Raw genomic sequence first — 20,648 nt, 5'->3', positions numbered from 1 at the left:
TATTTGTTTCGCTTTTCTGGAAACTTCCTACTTAGGCTTCAGGATCTCGTGTGAAATTTCCTTCTGTGATGCAGCTCTAGCTTCCATGGATGTGGTAATCTGAATGCTGTAAAAAATGGATCTTAAAGAGCAATTCTTTGTGTTTAAGATTCCCTACTAAATGTTAACTTCTTAACTTTTGAAGACAAGGTCTTATTTTAAAATTTCTTTCTCTATTCAGAGCATGGCGCAGTCCTACCTATTGAGGAAATGATTGGCTGCATAAGAAGAGTGTAGGGTGTGTGTTTATATAGATTAGCTTACCCATAATAGGGCATTGGAAAAGAAACACTAATTTTTGTGACCTGCAGTATAATTGTTATAGACTATCTTACTGTTTTCAGGAATTGAATAAATGTTAATTTTCTATAGGAAAGAGATGCTCAGTAAGATAATGCTTTTTAATTTTTTTATGTTTATTTATTTTATTTTTTGGCATTATTACCAGATAAATAGACCAAGATATAAAAGTAAGGCTGAGCCAGTTAAGAAAGTTATACCAGAGTGACACCTAGTGGCAGCTCCATTGGCTGCTTAATGGTTTTCCTGTCCTGTTATTTCTTCAGTTTCATACCTAAAACTTCTGGTTTTCTTTTCTAATCTTGAGTAATTTAAAGTTATGTTAAAGAACTCATCCTTTATAAAGAACTTCTTGAGTAAAACAGTGTGATCATCTTGAGGACAGGTGTTTTAATGTGTTACTGTGTTTCTAGGATACAGCAAAGGATTTTATGCCAGTTATTTGTTTAATAAAGTTTATTCTGTCAGTGCTGTGAACAAACTTGTTCCATTCAACATGGCCTTAGTTATATTTCTGGAATGTATTGGAAAATAATAGATCTATTATCATTTGAGTCATTTGTCTCTCCTGTCCACCCACTTTTAATAATAAATACTTTTAAAATGAATTATTTATTTTTGTTTAATCTGTGAACTTCACTTTATATCTTGACCCCTGAGTTAGATTAGTGAGGCAACCTTTGGCAAATGCCTTCACCACTCCAGAGCTGCAGACATGTTTTGTGAGCAGTAAGCTCCAAGTGGGGTTTTGGAAGGAAAAGGACATTGTTGTTACTGGTAATCACGAAAGGGAAGCATGGGTGTCTTATTTGCCTTGCAGAGATATTGTGAGGGAAGGTTACATGGCTGTAGAGTGTATAGAGCATACAGTTACAGATTTTACTTTTGAGGAGTATAGGCAGTGAGTTTTGTATGTTGGTCTATACTCAAGTTGTGAACTCTGTCAGCTGCTGTGTACTACCAACGCACAGAGTCATTTTGGAACCTAAGTTAGCAGCACACTGAATATAAATTGAACTGTATTTTTAATATGCATAGTGTTTATTTATATAATTGAAATATATCTTTAACCTAGCTTCATGCTCTTGACTGACATTTTATATATGTGTGAGGTATAATGGGATATTTCTGTTCATATATACATTGTAGAATGAGCAGATCAGGTTAATTAGCATCAACCTCATGTACCTATCATCAATTTGTGCTAAGAAAATTTAATTCACTTTAAAAAACAATTTTGAAATGTGAAATACATTATTAACTATATTCACCTTAATATGCAATAGATTATTTGGAACTATTATTCTCACTTGATTGAACCTTTGCTCCTTGGACTGTCAGTTCCCCTGTCCTTATTCTGACTCTCTGCTCAACCTTAATTTTCTCCTATAGTAGTAGTATAGACCATTCCGCTGTCTATTTCTTTGTGTTTTCATTCTTAGATTTTACACAAAGCAAGATTATGCATAATTGTCATTTTGTGACTTGCTTACTTTATATTTAGCATATATATCTTCTATATTCATTTTTTAGTTGCAAATGACAGGATTTAGTTCTTAAGGATGAATAGTGTTCTGTTACATATATCACATTAACGATACCCATTCATCTCCTGATTGGCACTTAGGTTACTTTCATTCATTTGCTACCCATGAGAGATGAGAGTGAGCAGTATGTATATACATCTTTCAGTATAATGCTTTCAACTTTTTTGGGTTTTTGCTCAGATATAATATTTTTCTATTTAGATTCACATTTTAAAATACTTTGCTTATTTTAAATAGGGAAATATGTGAAGAAATGTGTCTTCCTCTTTCCTCATTCTTAACTCCCTACTGTTAACAGTTTGATGTTTTGTTAGAAGTCTTTAAATTTTACTTTATTTAACATTATTCTTGCAAGAATTTTACCTATCATTTTAACATTTGTTTATCTTTCAAGTAAGACAACAAGCAGAAGAGTAGACATTTTTTCCCTAATATTTTTATTTTCTATTTTTCAACGCTTTTTCTTTTGTTAATATTTGCTTATTTTCTTCCATGACAGATTTTCCCCCTTTAAACGAGTAAGCATATGTAATTGCATAGGCAAGGAATCAAGGAACTCTTTTGTTAAAGAGGGTATAATAATGTGGCAATATGTTCAAAGCCATTAGCCATTGGGGGAAATATAAAGCACAATGAAATATTTATGTACAAATCAGGATGGGTAAAATATAAACTGAATACCAACGACTGCAGAGAATGCACAGAATGGAAGACTTATACATTGCTGACAAGAATGCAGAGTGACCAAACACTTTTCAAGTAATTTGGTAATTTTATAACTTAAAACATGTTCTTGCTGTATGACCAAATAGTTCTATTTCTAGGTATTTATTAAAGAGATGAAAACATAGACATACAAATAACTTACAGGTAGAAGTCCATAGTATCTCTATTTGTAATACTCCCCAAATAGAAACACCTCAATCATCTTTCCAACAGACATATAGGCAGCTATGGTACAACTGTGTAATGAACACTGCTTCGCATCAAGGAGAATACAGGACATTATATTTAGTAAAGTACAGAAAGATAAAGTTCATATGTTCTCATACATGGACACTAACAAAGTTGATCTCATAGAAAAAGGAAGCAGAATAGTGAGAATTCTAACAGAATTATTTAGGGACTGTAAAAAACAGGGAAGAGTGTAGGGTTAGGCCTGCCCCTAAGGGGGCGGGCTCGCCTCAGGCTAATGTTTACTGATAAATGGGGCCCACAGAAGCCGTGGGCCCCTTCCTGCTTCCGCTGGAACCTTGGTTTCGTGAGCCTTGTTTTCATTAAAGTTGTGCAAATACCTATCACAATTTGTCTACATTAATCCAAGTCGCCACTTCAGAAGAGTGTTGTCTGAGGTTTCTGTCCTGCCCCATTCCCACAGTTGTTAAGTCCCAAAGAAATTACACAGGGGTCTACATTAACTATAATCTGATTGACCCATTAGCTCAGGCTTCTTATTAACTCTTATAACTTATATTAGCCTATTATTCTTGTCTATGTTAGCCATGTGGCTCAGTACCTTTTCTGGTGAGGCAGTCACATCCTGCTTCCTCTAAGGCTGGGTCACAACTGAAGAATCTGTTTCCTTCTTCTCAGAATTCTTGTTGCCTCGCCTATACTTCCTGTCTGGCTACGGGCCAATCAGCACTTTGTTAAAATACAATTGACAGGGTACAAACCATTGTCCCACAGTAGAAGAGGAGAAAAGTTGATTAACTGGTTTTATTTTCTGTTCTGCTATGCATGTGGAACAAAGGCATTTAGTTTTATTTTGGTCTTATCCAGGCTTTCTTCAAAGACTTTAAGACTTTATTTTCTTTTTTCCTATTAAGAACTTCTTTTAACTCAAGAAAGCTGAATGTTTTCAAAAGTGTAAGAAAGAAGTGTCTGGTGAAGATGATTTAGGAGGACAGCACTGGGCAGCCTGCAGATACATATGCCCAGACTAGTGCCCAGGAAAGGCAAGGCTGTCTTTGTATGTGTCTGGGTAACAAATAGACTCTTTGTCAGCAGTCACATTTTTGAAAGCCAAAACAGATACAATGTTGAGCCAGACTTTCTGGATTTTTGTTTGTTTGTTTTTAAATGGGTAGTTACCATCTAGAGTGCACAAAAGGACTTAAATTGTAAAAAACTGCATTGTGTGTGTGTGTGTGTGTGTTTGTAGTGGGTTGTGTGTGTGTGTGTGTGTGTGTGGTGTGGTGTCAAAATGGCATGGCATGCGTAGGCCAGAAGACAGCTTTTCAGAGCCGTTTCTCTCCTTCTACCACATGGATCCCAGGCACCAAATTCTGGTCTTCCATCTTGACAGCAAGTACTGTTACTCATGGAGCCATCTTACTGCTCTAGTCTTTTTTTGTTTGTTTTGTTTTGTTCTGCCTTTTCCAGACAGGGTTTCTCTGTGTGACAGCCCTAGCTGTCCTGGAGCTATCCCTTGTAGACCAGGCTGGCCTCGAACTCACAGAGATCTGCGTCCATCTGCTTCCTGAGTGCTGAGATTAAAGGTGTGCATGCATCACCAATGCCACCATCACCCTGCTCATCTTTTCTTAAAGAAAGTTAAAAAAAAAATCCCCGAGGCCATGAATGACTCTGTTGTGTTGTTGCTGATTAAACTGCTGTGTTTCTCTAGAACTTATATAGCATAAAATTCTTTCTCATCTTTCATCTTCTCATCATGGGTTTGTTTTCCTAGTTATAACATTCAATCGTTTTTATTTATTTAATAAATAAATTGTATTTAATATAAAAACAATGGGATTATGTCTTATTTTAAATCATAGAGTAGCAGCAACCCATCATAGACAGATAAATATAAGAAAGATTTGCAAATTCAAATCAACATAAAGCAGTGGAGTGCCTGAAACCAGCACAGACATTCCTACAGAAGAACTTATGAGTTAATGGGAAAATTATACTTCCTTGACGTGTGTCATCAGTATTTTCTCCTTTAATTTAATTTAATTTTAGTCTTTTAGTCCTTTGTTTTCACTAAATGGAGTTCTGGCCTATTTTGACTTGGCTGTCCTATGCAGCCCAACTATGCTTTGGTCTGGTTTTGGTTACACTTCTGTAACAGGAGACTGTGCATTGGTTTTCCTGCTGCCTAGACCCGAATAATCACACAGAAACTATGTTAATTACAGTATTTTTTTGGCCGATGGCTCAGGCATATTTCTAGCGAGCTCTTACATCTTAAAATAGCCCATTATTAATCTATGCATCACCACAAGACTGTGGCCTACTGGTAAGGTTCTGGTGTCTTTCTCTTTTGGCAGTTAAGTGACATATGCCTGGCTCCACCTTCTTTCTCCCTACATTCAGTTTAGTTTTCCTACCTACCTATATTCTGCCCTGCCATAGGCCAAAGCAGCTTCTTTATTAACCAATGGTAATAAAACATATTCATGGCATACAAAGGAGAATACCACATCATACTGCACACTAGATTTAAGTTTTGTCTGCCTTATAGCTGTTTGACTCAGTAGTTTCCCCCTCCTTCTGAAACTGATGTTTCAACACAGTTTAAATTGTCTTCTAGATTGTCAATATTGCCTTCAGTTTTTTCAGTTATTTTAAAGTATGTCTTCTTGTTTCATCCTATGTTTTCATTAACATATCATGTGGTTAGATGAACTAAAGTTATCCTCTATTTTATAGATGCTGCAGTAAGAACAAGCAAGTGACTGTATTTCCCCCAAGCAAAATGTTAATCCAAATTTTTATTGCAAAATGTGCTTCACTTATATTGAAGTACCTTCCCTTTTGTACTCTCTACTACTCCTGTCATGTGCTGAGCACATTTGTGCAGAACAGATCTGGTGGCCTGTAAGGCATTTGGCAGCTAGAATATCCACATGAGATTTGCCTTTTGAATATGTTCTGTTCATTCACAGAAATGTTCCTTTCAGTTTCTTGATATTATACAGATTAAGGTAGTCTCATGTAAACAGACATTTTTCTAAGGGGAATGGGATGAACAGGAAATGCTGCAGGCTTCCACTGGGGAACCCACTCTAGGTGAGGGTGCTTCAGGAGCGAGCTTGAGACCTGAGACCAGTGTCTGTTCCTAAGCTCAGAAGATAACACTGTTGGAAGTTCCAGAAGGTCCTTGAAAGCCTTGGCCCACAGCTAGTGCTGACAGGCAGGCATGTGTGAATTCATCAGTGGTCTAGGAAACTTGAAGGTCACCAGAGCCATGTGTAGGCAATATCAAAGTTTCCTTGCTCAAGGGACTCAGTACAGAGGCTTCAGATGTTGTTTTGGGAGCATTGCAGTGAGATCTTGGGGGCCATCTTCAGTTTACCAGGGCTCACAACTTAGGATTGGATCATTAGCATATTAGAACCTGCCTAAGGCTCGTCTTATATCAGAGCTGCCTTGCAGCTGGCTCTTATCTTGCAAGCATTATTCCAAATCACACAATATGGTTTCACTTAAGTTCTTAACAGTATTGTTTATTGGTTTGTTTACATTCTGTTCACATTCTTAACCACTGATATCTGTGCTTTTTAGAAAGCTATGCTTTTATCAAAGTGAAGTACATAATTATCTATTTAATAATTGTGAGATATTTTTGTCATTAATTTTGAAGCCTAAGTTCTTCAATGAAACAGCATATTGTTTGGTCAAGAAGATTTTAAATTTGGAGTACTGTGTAAACGGAGACTGCTCGTTCATTTCCCAGCCGCCCAGATCCGAATAATCACATAACTATATTAATTACAACACTGTTTGGCCAATAGTGTAGGTGTAGTCTTCTCTATCTCTTACATCTTATTCACCCATTTCTGTTAGTCTGTGTATCACCACAAGGCTGTGGTGATGCCGTTAAGGTTCAGGCATTTTTCTCCTTTGGCAGCTACATGATATCTCTCTGACTCTGCCTACTCTCTATCTATATCTCTTATTTGGATTTCCTGCCTGGCTTTATTCTGCCATGCCATAGGTCAAAGTAGCTTCTTTATTAACGAATAGTAATAAAACATATTCACAGCATACAGAGGGGCATCCCACATCAGTATTGAGTTTTTAAGCATTTATTCATCGGTCAAATGTTGTTGACTGAATATTGTATACTGGATATTAATGTTGTCCTGGTAGTCAATGATTGACTTGTGTTTACTCATTAGTTATATTTGATTTCTTCTTATTTGTACAGGAGAGATTAAACAGATTCTAGAAAACGAACTTCAGATACCTGTGCCTAAAATGCTGTTAAAAGGCTGGAAGACTGGAGATGTGGAAGACAGTGTAAGTTTCCTAATTGACTAGACATAAAAGATAACTGAGTTTTATGATTAGCTAAGTAATGCTTAAAGCTGTTTAGTTTGTATGCTTGCTTGTTTTATGAGACAGGTTCTCATGTAGAGCAGGCTGATCTTAAACACTCTTGTTTAGCTGAGGATGGGCTTGAACTCCTGATCCTCCTTGCCTTTACTTCCCCCAGATGGTGATATTTTAGGCAAGCACCACCATGTTCATCTTAAAGATTAGTTTTAGATAATTTATGTATATCAGAAGTAAATTTGGTAGTATTTATTTTGTTTAATTCCCAAATAATGTTTTTCAAGTTAAATAATTAAATATAAACCAATAATGGTTTTAAATGAGTTTAGGTATGCAAATAAAAACACTATGTGGCATGTTTTTTTTTTTTTATTTCTAAGTATTTTTTTTTAGAAGGTTGGTACCTTTTTGAGAGCATTTACCTTTTTCTCAAACCTCTTAGGGTATCAGTGAGTGCCCTGGAATAATAATTTACTGACCAATTACTTACTGGCCTGAAAGAAGTCACACACACTGTGTACATTTATGCCAAGTATTGCATATGGAGCAAAGATAATAGGAAACTTTTAAAACTTGGAAAATTTAAATGGTAAGAATATTTCTTCGTTTCCTTGGTTAGTGGCAGGTGCATGAAATGAATTAATATCTTGAGAATTTACAGAAGGTACAGTAGTTTTCAAGTAATAGTGGCTATGGTTTTGGACCCCTTAAAGTCAGCCTAATGTATAAAATATTTCACTTTTCTTTTTTAAGAGGTTAGAGGAATGGAGAAAGAAATGAATTAGCACTAAAGTTTTATATTTTTAAGACAGAAGTATTTATAATCTTACACTATTACTGAGTTTATATTGCTTAGCCAGGCATAAATAAAATCCTTTGGTTCATTTTATGAATGTTTTGTGGTCAGTTGTGCTAATAAATTATATATATACATATATACATATATTTGTATGTATCAATTCTAATATATATTATTAGAATTGATTTACTGAGTTGGTCCTGTGTTTCACTGAGAAATTTACTAGAATCCCAGATAGGCAAGGATAGGCAAGAACTTTAAGTTTTGATATAGTTAATGATGATACTGTATGATGTTACAGTTAATATTAGGGGTCAGCAAGCCTCTTCAGTATAGTCAGTTAATAATATTAAATATTAATATAATAATAATAGTATATATAAAATTAATAAAATAATAAATATTTAGGTTTTATCTTGCCTCTGTTACTACTACTCTGCTCTATTCCCAAAGAGCAAGAACACCTCTACAATATGAAATTTCATGTCATGAAATGTTCTTTTGATTTATTCCCAATCATAAAATTTAAAAGCTATTTTAAGTCACATCCCATATAGAAACAGCTAGGTTTATCCCATGTCCTTAGTTTGTTGCTTTTTGGTGCTGTATAGTCCTCAGATTGGAACCCAGGGCTGTTGAAATGCTAGCTAAGGAAGCTCTATTCCCTCCTGACTCTTGTCTGTTCTGATACCCAGGGTTCTAAAAAGGTACGGATGTGTAATTCAACAACCTTGATAGAAATAAACATCAAGAATGAAATCATTTTTACAGTCTGTTTTTAAATTGAGAAACCTGTATTAATAAGATAATACTACATCCATTTTCACTAATTTGTTGAAAGAAGGAGGTCATTTTGAAAATATTCTTAAGACATTCTAGTATCTGGACAGTCTTTTGGGAAGACACAATACTTCCAGTTACTTATTTATATATTCTACTATGTGGGATTCCTATTGTTCTCAAGCCATTAATTTTTTGATTGCTTCCAAATATACATTTCCATACCACACCTCAATGAATTGTCATAAAACATGTGAGAATTAAACAAAGTTGACAATTAACTCTTGTATTTGCATATCTTCTTTTCATTCCTCTTTCTCTTCCTCCTTTCCCTTTTCTTCTTTTCTTTCTTTGCTTCTTGGTTATTTGAGACATGATCTCATGTAGCTCAGGCTGGTCTCAGACTCACTAAGCTGCTAAAGCTGTCTTTGAACTTTGGATCTTTCTGTCTTCACTTCTGTTCTGTACTGTCTGGAGAATGATCTACAGTAGCATATTTTCAGTTTGCATGAGTGACTGTATTACAGTTCCTAGCAAACCAGAGTAAAAGAATAAATAGCAAATGATAGATAGAAAGCAAAACATTATCAAATTGGGTACTCAAAACATCCAATGGGAATGAGATTGGGAAGCCCTTTTAAGGTAGCTAGCTGGAGTTCTCCATCCAGCGTGTCCCCTAGGTGAGACTTACAAGTAAAAGGACAAATAAGTAACTTTTAGAGATAACATCATCAAATTGATTGCTTAAAACATCTAGCAAAAATTGATCAGGGAAGCTGAGGCAGTCATCTGAAGCTCACTCACAGTTGAACTCTTTCTACCCGACTGAGCTTTCCAGAGGTGAGCTTTATGCTTCTCTTCTTTGTAGGCATTTTAATGCCACGGATAAATAATAGTAGCATCTGTTGGAAATGTTTTGCCTTCTAGCTGTTTTTAGGGATAAAATATTTTTACTCTTGGTCTGTTTTGCTATTTTCTTCTCTTCCTAACAGTGTTAGGGGAGCAGCCTATTCTCAGACATTGAAAGATGCTTTGAGACATTTCTGCTTGGGTTGGAAATGGTGAAGGACAGCCCTGCTTCCCGAGTCAGCCTCTTAAATGAGCTCAACACCTGACAGTTTACCACATAATGTTTATTCCCCCTTCTCACCTGCTGGGATTATGGATGTGCAATCACCGTATCCTACTCTGGTCTTTCATATTTTATTGGCATCTTAAACAACATGCTTTAGTGAGAACCCCTAATTCTCTCCTATGTTGTTTTTTTCACCAGTTTTTCTCAATAAATGGCAACTTTGTGTAGCTAATAGTAAAGCAGAAATTGTGGCCGTGAGACTTTTCTGTATCTCACAGCACTTCACAGAATAGCACAAAGGATACTTTTGTAAATTTTATTGGTTATACTTCTAAAATATATCTCAATTAAGGCTACTTTTCAGTATTTTTGTTACAGTTGACTAATCCAGACTGTCATTATCTCTACCTGGACTAATAGAACTTCACTATTAGCTCCCCCCTCCCCCCACCCACCCCAGGGTTTCTCTGTAGCTTTGGAGCCTTTCCTGGAACTACCTCTTGTAGACTAGGATGTTGTCAAACTCACAGAGATCCGCCTGCCTCTGCCTCCTGAGTGCTGGGATTAAAGGTGTGCCCCACTACCTTCCAGCTTCTTAGCTCCTTTTTGTGGATACTTCTAGTTCCATTCCTTGCTTAGCAGCCATAACGATCTTTTACAGACATAAATTATATTGCTCTTTTTTTGAAACATAGTTTTATCCTTTTCTCAGTTTTACAGTACCTCCTGAGTTTTCTTACCCTCACTTTCTATGCTATAGCTCATTTTGAAATCTTTTTTTTTTTAAATTAGGATTGAGTTTTATTGACCCAATCCTTGACAGATAACATCTAATTCTCTGGAATCATTATTACCTCCAAACATTTTTTTAAATGATTATTTTCTATCTTTTGAGTTTTAGCTTTATACTAGTTCTGTAACAAACATTTCTCATTTGTTTCTCGTCCAAGAGGGGCCATATCTGTTCTATCACCAGTGTTTATAGAATTCTTGATATATCAGTATCAAATAAAGGTTCATGTATTAGTGCATGAATAATGGCCTAAAGAAAAGGGTCATTTTATTTAATCATGCCATGAATGTTTTGATGGGAAAGATTTAATGGAGAATCATAGAGTAGAATATAGATAAAAGTACGACCATGACTTGATTGAGTGCTAAGAGTATTTTTCTGTAGTCCACAAAGTAATAGGATAAAAGATGAAGGTAACTCTCCTGTGTATAGATGTATGCACATTGTTTGCATGCTAGAATTATTGAGAGAACACATCAATTTCAAAAAGGTGTTACATATTTGACATAAAATATGTGTCCTGGTAGATTGTACTCTTATAGGTAATTATGTATTGTGGTTTTTTAAACCATGCACCATAACCCATTACTAGGTTGTTAAGTTAATTGTACAGGTAATAGACAACATAAAGAGAAAGGAAGGGCAGAGAAGTAAAATACAACAGAAATGTCATTCTAATGTAAATAATTAGGGTATTTATTTTTATTTAAGAGTGCACTTAGTAAGATGGGCCCTCTCATGGAGCAGTTAAAAGTTCTTCCAGTGTCCTGCTTGGGTAAGATCACCTTTCTCTAGGTGTCTTTTTTTCCATCTGCAGAATTAAGGAATCCTTAGACAAGGATTCCTTAAGCACTCCTCGCTTCTTAACCCTTAGAGCCTTGCCATTATTACCTGTTTTGACTCTGCCAGGATTGACTTTGCTACCCTTCACCTGTTTATACCAATCATTGTAAGGTGTTTGAGATTTCCAAATCACTCCTCTTGAATCTTTATAGACTGTATATCTAAAACCTGGATTGTTTCTCCTTCCTCTACAGTGCTACAAGGCTTTATGCTATGTGCTGTGGAACTAATCCATCATTAGTAAATTTACTTTTATTAAATTCTTCCATGTACATTTCCTTTACTGTCTTCCACTGAGTGACAGCCATCTTCTTCAAGAAGTTTGTTCCTTTGTAGTCTTCTTAGTGTTAGTTTTATTTTGGCAGTCCTCATATAACTGAAATAAATTGTAAAATATATTTATATTTTGATTTGTACTTCTAGGTCATTATCGGTCTTTCCTATCAGAATTTATTTAGCTTTGAATTTATGTCAAAATGTTATATCACCTTTGATAACTTACTGAAGTTATCGTCCCTATTTCCTTATGATTGTTAACTTCTGACTTAGAGTTACTGTCTTCAACTTAATTCTTTTTAATTTAATTCCATTAGATTTAGACTTTTTTAAAAAGATTTATTTTTTGCTTATGTGTATGCATTTGTAAATGTATTTGTATATGCATTTGTGGGTGTAGCTGCCTCCAAAGGCCAAAAGAGGGTGTTGGATCCCAGGAGCTGTAGTTACAGATGGTTGTGAACAGCCTGGCCAAGCTATTGAGAACCAAAATGGTTCTCTGCAAGAACAGCAAGCACACTTAACTGCTGAGCAGTCTCCAAGTCCTCTTACTAATCTCAGCACCTTGTAAGTTGTCCTTTCTTTGGTCACCTAGTTACTTGGACCTTTGCCTACAAAACTCTTTCACTATTCTTTGCCTTACTGTCTCTCCATGCTCTTAACATTTTACTAACAATGGCAGAAGCTTTCATCTGAATTTCAAGTTTCTGTTGTTTGTTTTTTTGCTTAAAAGTTCTCACTTTTTAATTCATCTCTTTTTATATTATAACTCCCAACACTCCTTCAACTCATGTCTTCAATCCATTATTTCTGCCATCTTTTTTAACTTTAAAATTACATTTTTAAACATAGTGGCTGTTTTTGTCTGAAGTGGTCTTTCTGTATTTTTATTTGTTACCTTGTTACCTTCAACTCTATGCTCAATGAACAGACTCCTGACTATCCAGTTTAAAATTGCAAAGCTCCCCTAACTTATATTCTTCATCCCTGCTTCCTGCCATATCTTTAGTTAAACCCCAAGACAAAAAAAAGCTATCGCCTTCTAATTTTTAACTATATAGATTACTTTAATCCTACTAAAGCATTGCTCCCTCATACTCCTTCCCAGTCAGAACTCCTAGGTTATTTTAGCCACTCTTGTGATTATGGTGGTCCGGCTCAGAGGTGTAATGCAGTAAGATTCTGTGAATGAAGAGCATGCCCTGGGTGCATGATGTGGAACGAATACCCTAGTGAGAATATCTACCAGAAAGCATGTTAGCAAGTATTTAACTTCAGATTGTGCGGCTGAAATGTATGAGTTTTGTGATAGTGAAATTTAAAAGTTTGTATATACGTGTGACTCAACAGATCGTTTTAAAAAAGAAGATCTTTAGAGTCAGAATAAAGTGATCTAGGTAACTCTTATTGGAGTCCACATCCAGGTTACACAACCTCTTAGGCTACAGCTCCTCACCCTTAAAGATCCTTGGTTTGAGGTGCTTTCTATAATTTTTTTCTAGGTCTTAAAATTTTCTGAAAACCTGCTTTACTAATTTTTGCTATAACATGATTACACGTCGGTGGAGAAATTAACGACTCTTAATCGTGCTCTTATCTTTAAGCATCTCCAATGAGCTAGAAGTTTGTATTGTCCTGTAATGTTCAGATTTGTATTTATTTGCCATAAAAACAGCAGAAACAAGATGGTTTGGATTTAGCTGCTCTATTGTTATATTTAGGAAATTACCAAAAGATGAGAAACCAACCTTAAAGTTGCCAAATATTCAAAAATTATAAAATTTAATAATGTACAAATTCAACATTTATTTTTGTTTTCTTTTTTTCTATTTCAGACGGTCTTAAAATCATTACACTTGCCAAAAAACAACAGTCTTTATGTCCTTACACCAGACCTGCCACCACCTTCATCATCTAGTCATACTGGGTAAGGGATTTGCTTTTCTTGGAAATCTGAAAGGAAAAATTAGGTGGGAAATTTTTTATATGTTGTGTATAAGTATAATAAATAAAAATTTTATGGAAGCTTTAACTGACTACCAAGTGTATCAGTTTCCATATTATTTGGTTTAGATTATTCATTTGACTTATTAGTAGAATCCTCTTTTAAAAAATCTATTGGAAAATGCCTACATATTAAAAATAATCAAAACAGAATAGAGCTATTGCTCAGTACTACCTACTGTATTCAGGGTTCTGAGTTCCTCGTGAGCACTTAAGGGGGTGAGAGGGAAGAGAGCCAAAACGACCCTTCTTTGATTGAAGGAGAAGGATTAGAGGGAAGAGAAAGAATAAATACAACCCCAGTCGGTTATTGCCAAAGAAGATACAAGTTTGAAGAAAATACAGTAACTTCTACAGGATAAAGCTAGAAAAACACCTACTTAGGTTCTCAAAGAACTCTTTCTTTACTTAAGATAGACTCATTGTTGCTTTTAATTCTCATAGAACTCAATACATGTATTTACAGTACTTATATTATGTGTGTATACATAATACAGTATTTAGTTGCAAATTAAATTTAGCAGTATTAAATGAAGCAAATGGCCTGCATATACTGATTGTACTAGTGACAAAACAGTGGTTTTTCTGAGTCTTTATATTACTTCAAAACTAGTTTCACGCTGACTTTGGAGTTTCACAGACTTTATGTTCATCTACTGATTTTATTGTCATCAGAATATCATGCTGGGTTCATGGAAATTGTCTTCTTTGCCATGTAGCTGACCTCTCATCACTAATTCATTCCCTAGGCCTACAGTATTGCTGAAATGCCGTGCTTATTGGGGAATGAAAACTGTTTATTAGTTGGCCTGTTGATTTTTACCAATTTTCAATGACGTTGTTTCATGGGTAGGAACAATGAGAATTTTTCAAAGAAAGACAAATGATGTAGTATGAGGGACATATTTAGAAACTCGTGGCATTGAAAAAGTTATACTAATATACATTTAAGTGAGACCTTCTAAAAGGTCAGGGCTCATTTTTATAGATATTTATTCAATTTTAACAAAAACTTTAAATTTTTCTCTCAATGACATTATATTGTAAGTTATTTATTAAAGCAGATATAAAGTAACATGTTTTAAATGGCAAATGATTTTCTTTAAGTTTTGCTCAGAATTATAAAGAAAATTCTACCTCCATGTTTTATTTTCCTGTCTTGATTTTACTGCCACTAGGGGGTGCCTGGTAATTGCGTCTTTGTATGGACAGTTTCTTTTCCGGTACCAAAAATTATAACATAAATTATATCACATCTATAATTGACTTAAGAATTATTTTAATGTAAGGTTGGTTTTTTTAGAAAACAAAATTTCAAGATGAAATTAAGAGTGAAGATATTGCTCAAATCTTTGTAATAATTAAGAAACATTTTAACCCCTTTTAGAATTCAGTAATGAATAGAATGAATGAAGCGTTATACCTGTGGCACAATTTCAAATCAAATCATAATTTATAATAAAATTAGGAAAGGGGAAATGTTATTATTATAGGAATGATTTAGTTCATCATAGTGTTTTTATTAATTAGTAGATAAAAGACAAGCTCTATTCCCAGTGAGCTTTTAACCTATTCATTAAAGATATTGGGCCTTAAAAATATCTTTCCTTTCCTGATAATTATCTTTCATTACTTGTCCTAACCCTAAAATCCAGACTGTTCCATCCAGTCTCCTTTGTGGTGTTTTTCCCTGCCCCTCATTTGCTCTAAATGTTGAGATTCTTGAGAGTTTTTCTCAGAAATTTCTTACATTACTTTCTCTTAGCATCTACTTTCAACCTTTCCATTTTTAAAAGATTCTTTCTATAGCTTAGAAATTTCTCTTTATAAGCTTGTACCCGGGGTGTCTTCTTAGTGCAGAGTCAGATGTTTAGAACTGACTCATTGTTTTCCTGGGAGAGCTATGTTGTCTCAGTGAAAACAATATGAAATGAGGAGGCCTGGACTAGCTAGCAGGATGATTGCTAAAAGGTCGTTCAGTTGGGAATTTAAATAATTGACTTTGTTAATTTGGTTGAGGAATAGAACTAAGTATTGAATTTTAGTACATTTTAAAGAATAAGAAATGAAATCAAATAACATTCACAGAAAATTTGATTCTGAAGGGAAGTAGGTGTAAGAGACAGAACTACTTGAAATAGGAGAACAGGGCAGTAAATAGGAGCAATGGGAACAAGTAAAACAAACAAATCCTGGTGGCCATAGGGGTGTGGGAATGTTAGACTGCAGGAGCATTTGTAACAGAATAGCATACATTGGGCAGCTTAACTACACAATTCTAGTTCTCCAGACTTGTAGTTCAAGATAGAAATGCAGGCCAGGTCAGTGTGTGATGAAGGCATTTTCCTGACCTGTAGATTGCCAACTTCTCATAGTATCCCTGCTTGAAAGGGAAAGAAAATGTGATCGAACAGTTTTTTTCTTTCTTATAAAAACACCAGTCACATTGGATTAAGGCTTCAACCTTATGACCTGAATTACCTCTTTAAGACTGTATTTCAGATAGCATCAAATTGGAGTTTAGGCCTTCTGCATATGAATTCTAAGGGTAATTCCAAGGGTCAGTTCTGAGTAGGGAGACAGGATTGAAGTGTAGGATAAAGTATTGAAATGAAGGTAGCTGGCAGAGTTAGAAGCAGTAGGAAAGGTAGAGAGCCGACTGGTGCCAAATGGAGACTAACTAGTTCTGAGTTTTGGATCTTAATAGTTGTAGCAATGACAAAGTCCAAGACATAGAAAATACTGAAAGAAAGCTCGAAGATGAATAAGAATATATATTATTTAAAGGAGAATAATGATATCAAGAAAATATTTGATAAGTGATTTAATTGTCAATTCTGCCAAGCCCTTTGCACACATTATTTTTCTTAAATCATTACAGTAAACCAGGAGTAGATTTTACCCACATTTCTCCCCCAGGAACCTGACGTGAAAGGTGAGGTAATGTGTAGTTGCTTCTTTAAAGAAGGCTGTAGACTTTCTGATTATCTTTAGTCCATATTTAAAAAGCATAAGCCTAGCTATCAATATAACTGATGGTGGTAAACACTCAAGAAAATAACCTAAATTTATCTAAGAAAAAAAAACTTAATGTTTCAATAGCTAGAAATTTAAAAAGAAGTATAGGAAAACAGCAGTAGAAGAAAACATTCAGTGACCAAACAAATCAAGTATATTAACAACATCTATAAATAAGATAGAATTAAATTTCTTTACTAAAAACAGATTTCTTGGCCAGGTGTGGTAGTGTATGCCTGCAATCTTTTTAGTTCATGTCTTAGAAGCAGAGATGGAAGACTTCATAGCAACAAAACAGCAACAACAAACCAAAAAACTAAAACAGAAATTTTAAATTTGGATCTTCAAAAATTGTTTTAAGGTAGTAGTAGAGAAAATAGAAAATAAAGGAGGAAGAAAATATGTCTTAAGTTTTCCAGGCTAATATTACCTAAAAGAATGTAGCTTAATAATGTTAATAATACTTTAGCTTCATTTTAAGGCAGATACATGGAGGAACAATTTTCCAAGAATATATATTGATTGTGGACTGTGTGTTCAATTCATCAAATTTTGGCAAAATAGTAAAGAAAGATATTTATAATTATCTGTCAGATTTATTTACTGATTTTATAAGCTATAGATTTGAACAATTCAATCAAACACATACGAAATTGTTAAGAATCAGTCATATTGATCACATTCCTTGACCTTTGCTTTCACAAATGTTGTTTTAAGAAATATTTTAATAAACTAGTGTTACAGCCAGAATAATGCATGATTTGATATGATTTTTAAAATAGCTTGTCATTCCTTAGGAATAAATCGTTATAATCAGTATTTTAAGTACATAAGTTTAATTTTAATTAACATTATTATTAGACTTTTTAAAGTAATATTTTAAAGTATTGGATTGGTAAATAATTTTGATAAGAAGTCCTTTAAAAGTGGTTAATTTTCAGCAGTTGACATTCTGGATGAGAAAGAAACTTGTTCCCAATTAAAGCATCAATGGTGATCCCAGCACATCTAATTGGAGTGATGTACCAAATCCATTTAGACAGTTTACTGCCTATTGATAGGTTGGTGACTACTGAGATTTGCTTGTTAGCATCACACTTTGAAAAAGAGCTGCAGGTCTAAAGTCTTTGTGGCGGGAACTTATTTAATGGACATTCAGAGTGTTGCTTACTGATTCACAAAGCAAGAAAATCAATACATTGCAAATATGATTTTTTCTTTATGTTTTTCCTTAACTAATGGAATTATGGTTATACAATTTTACTATTTTGTCCTTGGTGTAGATCACAGTATATCAATATCACCACTAATTCCATGTTTTGATTAATCTTATGTATTTTGATTGAGACATTTTGTTGAACCCAATATATTACTGTATTGATAAACAGTAATTATAGGTATAAGGCTATCTGGACTTTGAAATTATCTTGAAAAATGTTATTAGGAGTTATGTAAAATGAAATGTTTGTTTATCTAGATGTATTTAATTGCCGGCAAAGAAAGCAATTAAAAGTAGCTGCAGACTAAGAGGCCAAGCTCTGTTAAACATGGTTTTGAGATTGTTGCAGAGCTTGTGGTGATGATAGCATGGTGTCTTTGAGATGTTAACAACTGTAGCAGAGTGCTAATTAAGAATGATGTCATCTTCGGCTCAGAATTGTTAGTATCATGTTAGTTTAGCTGGACAGAAGCAAAACCTAGTTTTGGTTATGATAATAGCTCAAGTCATATTTATAGTGTAAAGATTAACATTTTATTTTTTATGCTCTTCCCAAGACAATTTTAAAATCCTCAATGAAATACAATCATATGTAAACATCAAGGCCTTAGCTCATTTACATATGTGCCAGATTTTCAAACTGATTGCTATTTGAACCTAATCTGTCATTGCTGGCTGCATTAGCTACAACAAACATTACATTTACATATTGATTTCTTATTTTGTTTTAGTGTAAATAATCCATAATTATAGTAAATTTGGTCTTTTGTTGACAAGAGCTCATATGACTCTTAAGTTTAGAATGGAAATTTAAATTACCATGTGTTTGTCTTTTTAATTCAAAATGTGATGTATCTCAAATGAAAAGAAATAATTGTAGATCACAAAATTTTAAAAAGACAAAAGAAAAATCTTAATGTTTAGAAAGATACAAATTATAGTTCTCTAAGATGATAAATATTGTATTATAAAAATTTATGGTAAATTAGATAAGTTACTGTTCCTGATTCAGTCATTAGATCATGTTTAAAAAACAAAATTTAATATAAATGGATACAATGCTTTTATATACACACATACACATATGTCTGCCTGTGTATATGTATTTAAATATCCAGCTCAAGAAAAGATATACCCTGTTTACACAACAGAACCTTCAGTGTCAGTATTGGTGTCAATACTTATCCTAATAACATACACAACTAATGTAGAAAGTATACTTTTCCTACTATCAGTGTAGAGATGTTGTTAGACATATAATATTTTAAGCAAAAATGGCAACAAACTCCGAATTTTCATGTAGACTGATTAAAAGTGTATTGTATTTTTTCCCTGAGTATATTTGGTTGGAAAAATGGTGGCTACAATATTACATAAGCACTGATAATATGGTTAAACTTGATACAGAAACTGTGAAGACTTCACTTTATCAACTGGGTTGTTGTCACAGAATGTGGCTCACTGGGTGACTTAAACAGGAACGTATACTTTTTGTCCTCATGGAGGTTGGGAGAAGTCCAAGATGAAGACACCAACAGACTCACTTCCCAGTGAGGGCTTCATCTTGGCTTGACTGTCTTCTTGCAATGTCTTAATGATATAAAAGAAATAGAGCTCTACTTTCTTAGTTACCTTGTGAGAATGCTAGTCCAATCATGGTACCCTCATAGCTTCATCTAAATGTAATTATGTCAGATAGCACCCATCTTCAAATACTATGTATCATACTAGAGTTAAAGTTTCAACCTGAATGTTGGGGGAGGACACGAACATTTAATTCTAAAAGCCCTGAAGTGAAATTATCTTTTCTAATTTGATTTTGGTGGATTTATAACTTAAAACGGCAAGTGTTTTTCTCTAGATCTTTTCACACTTGATAGGCAGGCTATGATTTAGAATAACTTTCAGAGAGGATTCTGGACTGAAGGAATTACTGGAGGATCCTTTGATGACTGATACTATTCTTGATTGACAACATGGTGCCTACTAATGGCAATTTAAGACATGACACTGTTACTAATTGGTAGGAAAGAAGTCATTCTTTTCTATTCTTTAGCAATTAATAACTGCTTTGTAGCTGTCTGGTGATTAAATGATGGTTCTTTTAAAGGGGATGGAAACAGAATCACTTTTGTATACCCTTCTGTGCATGTTTAACCTAGCTCACTCATGTGGTGGTCGGAGGACCTCTTTCAGGAGTTGGTTTTCTTTTCAGTGGTTTGGGACATGAGGAATCAGATTCAGAATTGTCAAAGCAAGTGCCTTTATCTGCAGAAACATCTCACCCTCAAATGTTGTTTTTATATTAAAATGCACCCTTTAGTTAACCTTGAAAAAAAATCACTATGTTTAAGTATCCTTGAACTTATTTTCTGACTTGTGGATGTGCTCTCTGAATGTAAAAGAAATTAGCAAGACAGTAAGGACTATCATCAGTTCATTCGTTCGTTCATTCATTCATTCATTCATTCATTTTTTGCCAGTTTTAGTTTTATTAGTAATTACCAATAATACATGGCATTCTATGTTTACCTGTATAAAATGCCTGTATTAGAGCCTCAGATTTATTATAGGGGTTTGTGTACTAAAATTTATTTTTACATGATTTTCTTCTTGAAAAAAAGTGAAGAGTGTAACAATGTTTAAATTAAGTCAATGTATTAACATGA

General features: G+C 34.2%; 1 protein-coding gene across 2 annotated transcripts in view; it reads left to right on the top strand.

The window, feature by feature from the left end:
* The window catches only part of Faf1 (Fas associated factor 1), a 282,221-nt gene that overhangs the window by 62,611 nt on the left and 198,962 nt on the right, over positions 1-20,648 (top strand). For both annotated transcript variants that reach the window (XM_050136195.1, XM_050136197.1), the window contains 2 exons: positions 7,045-7,136; positions 13,574-13,665. In XM_050136195.1, coding sequence (XP_049992152.1) covers positions 7,045-7,136; positions 13,574-13,665 — 184 coding nt within the window. The remainder of the gene's footprint in view (positions 1-7,044; positions 7,137-13,573; positions 13,666-20,648) is intronic.

This window comes from Alexandromys fortis, unplaced genomic scaffold, assembly GCF_014885135.2.
Source record: "Alexandromys fortis isolate MF-2015 unplaced genomic scaffold, M_Fortis_MF-2015_v1.1 scaffold_13, whole genome shotgun sequence".
Taxonomy (NCBI): Eukaryota; Metazoa; Chordata; class Mammalia; order Rodentia; family Cricetidae; genus Alexandromys; species Alexandromys fortis.
Note: the sequence above shows the minus strand (reverse complement) of the source record. Positions and strands in the feature narration are given on the sequence as shown.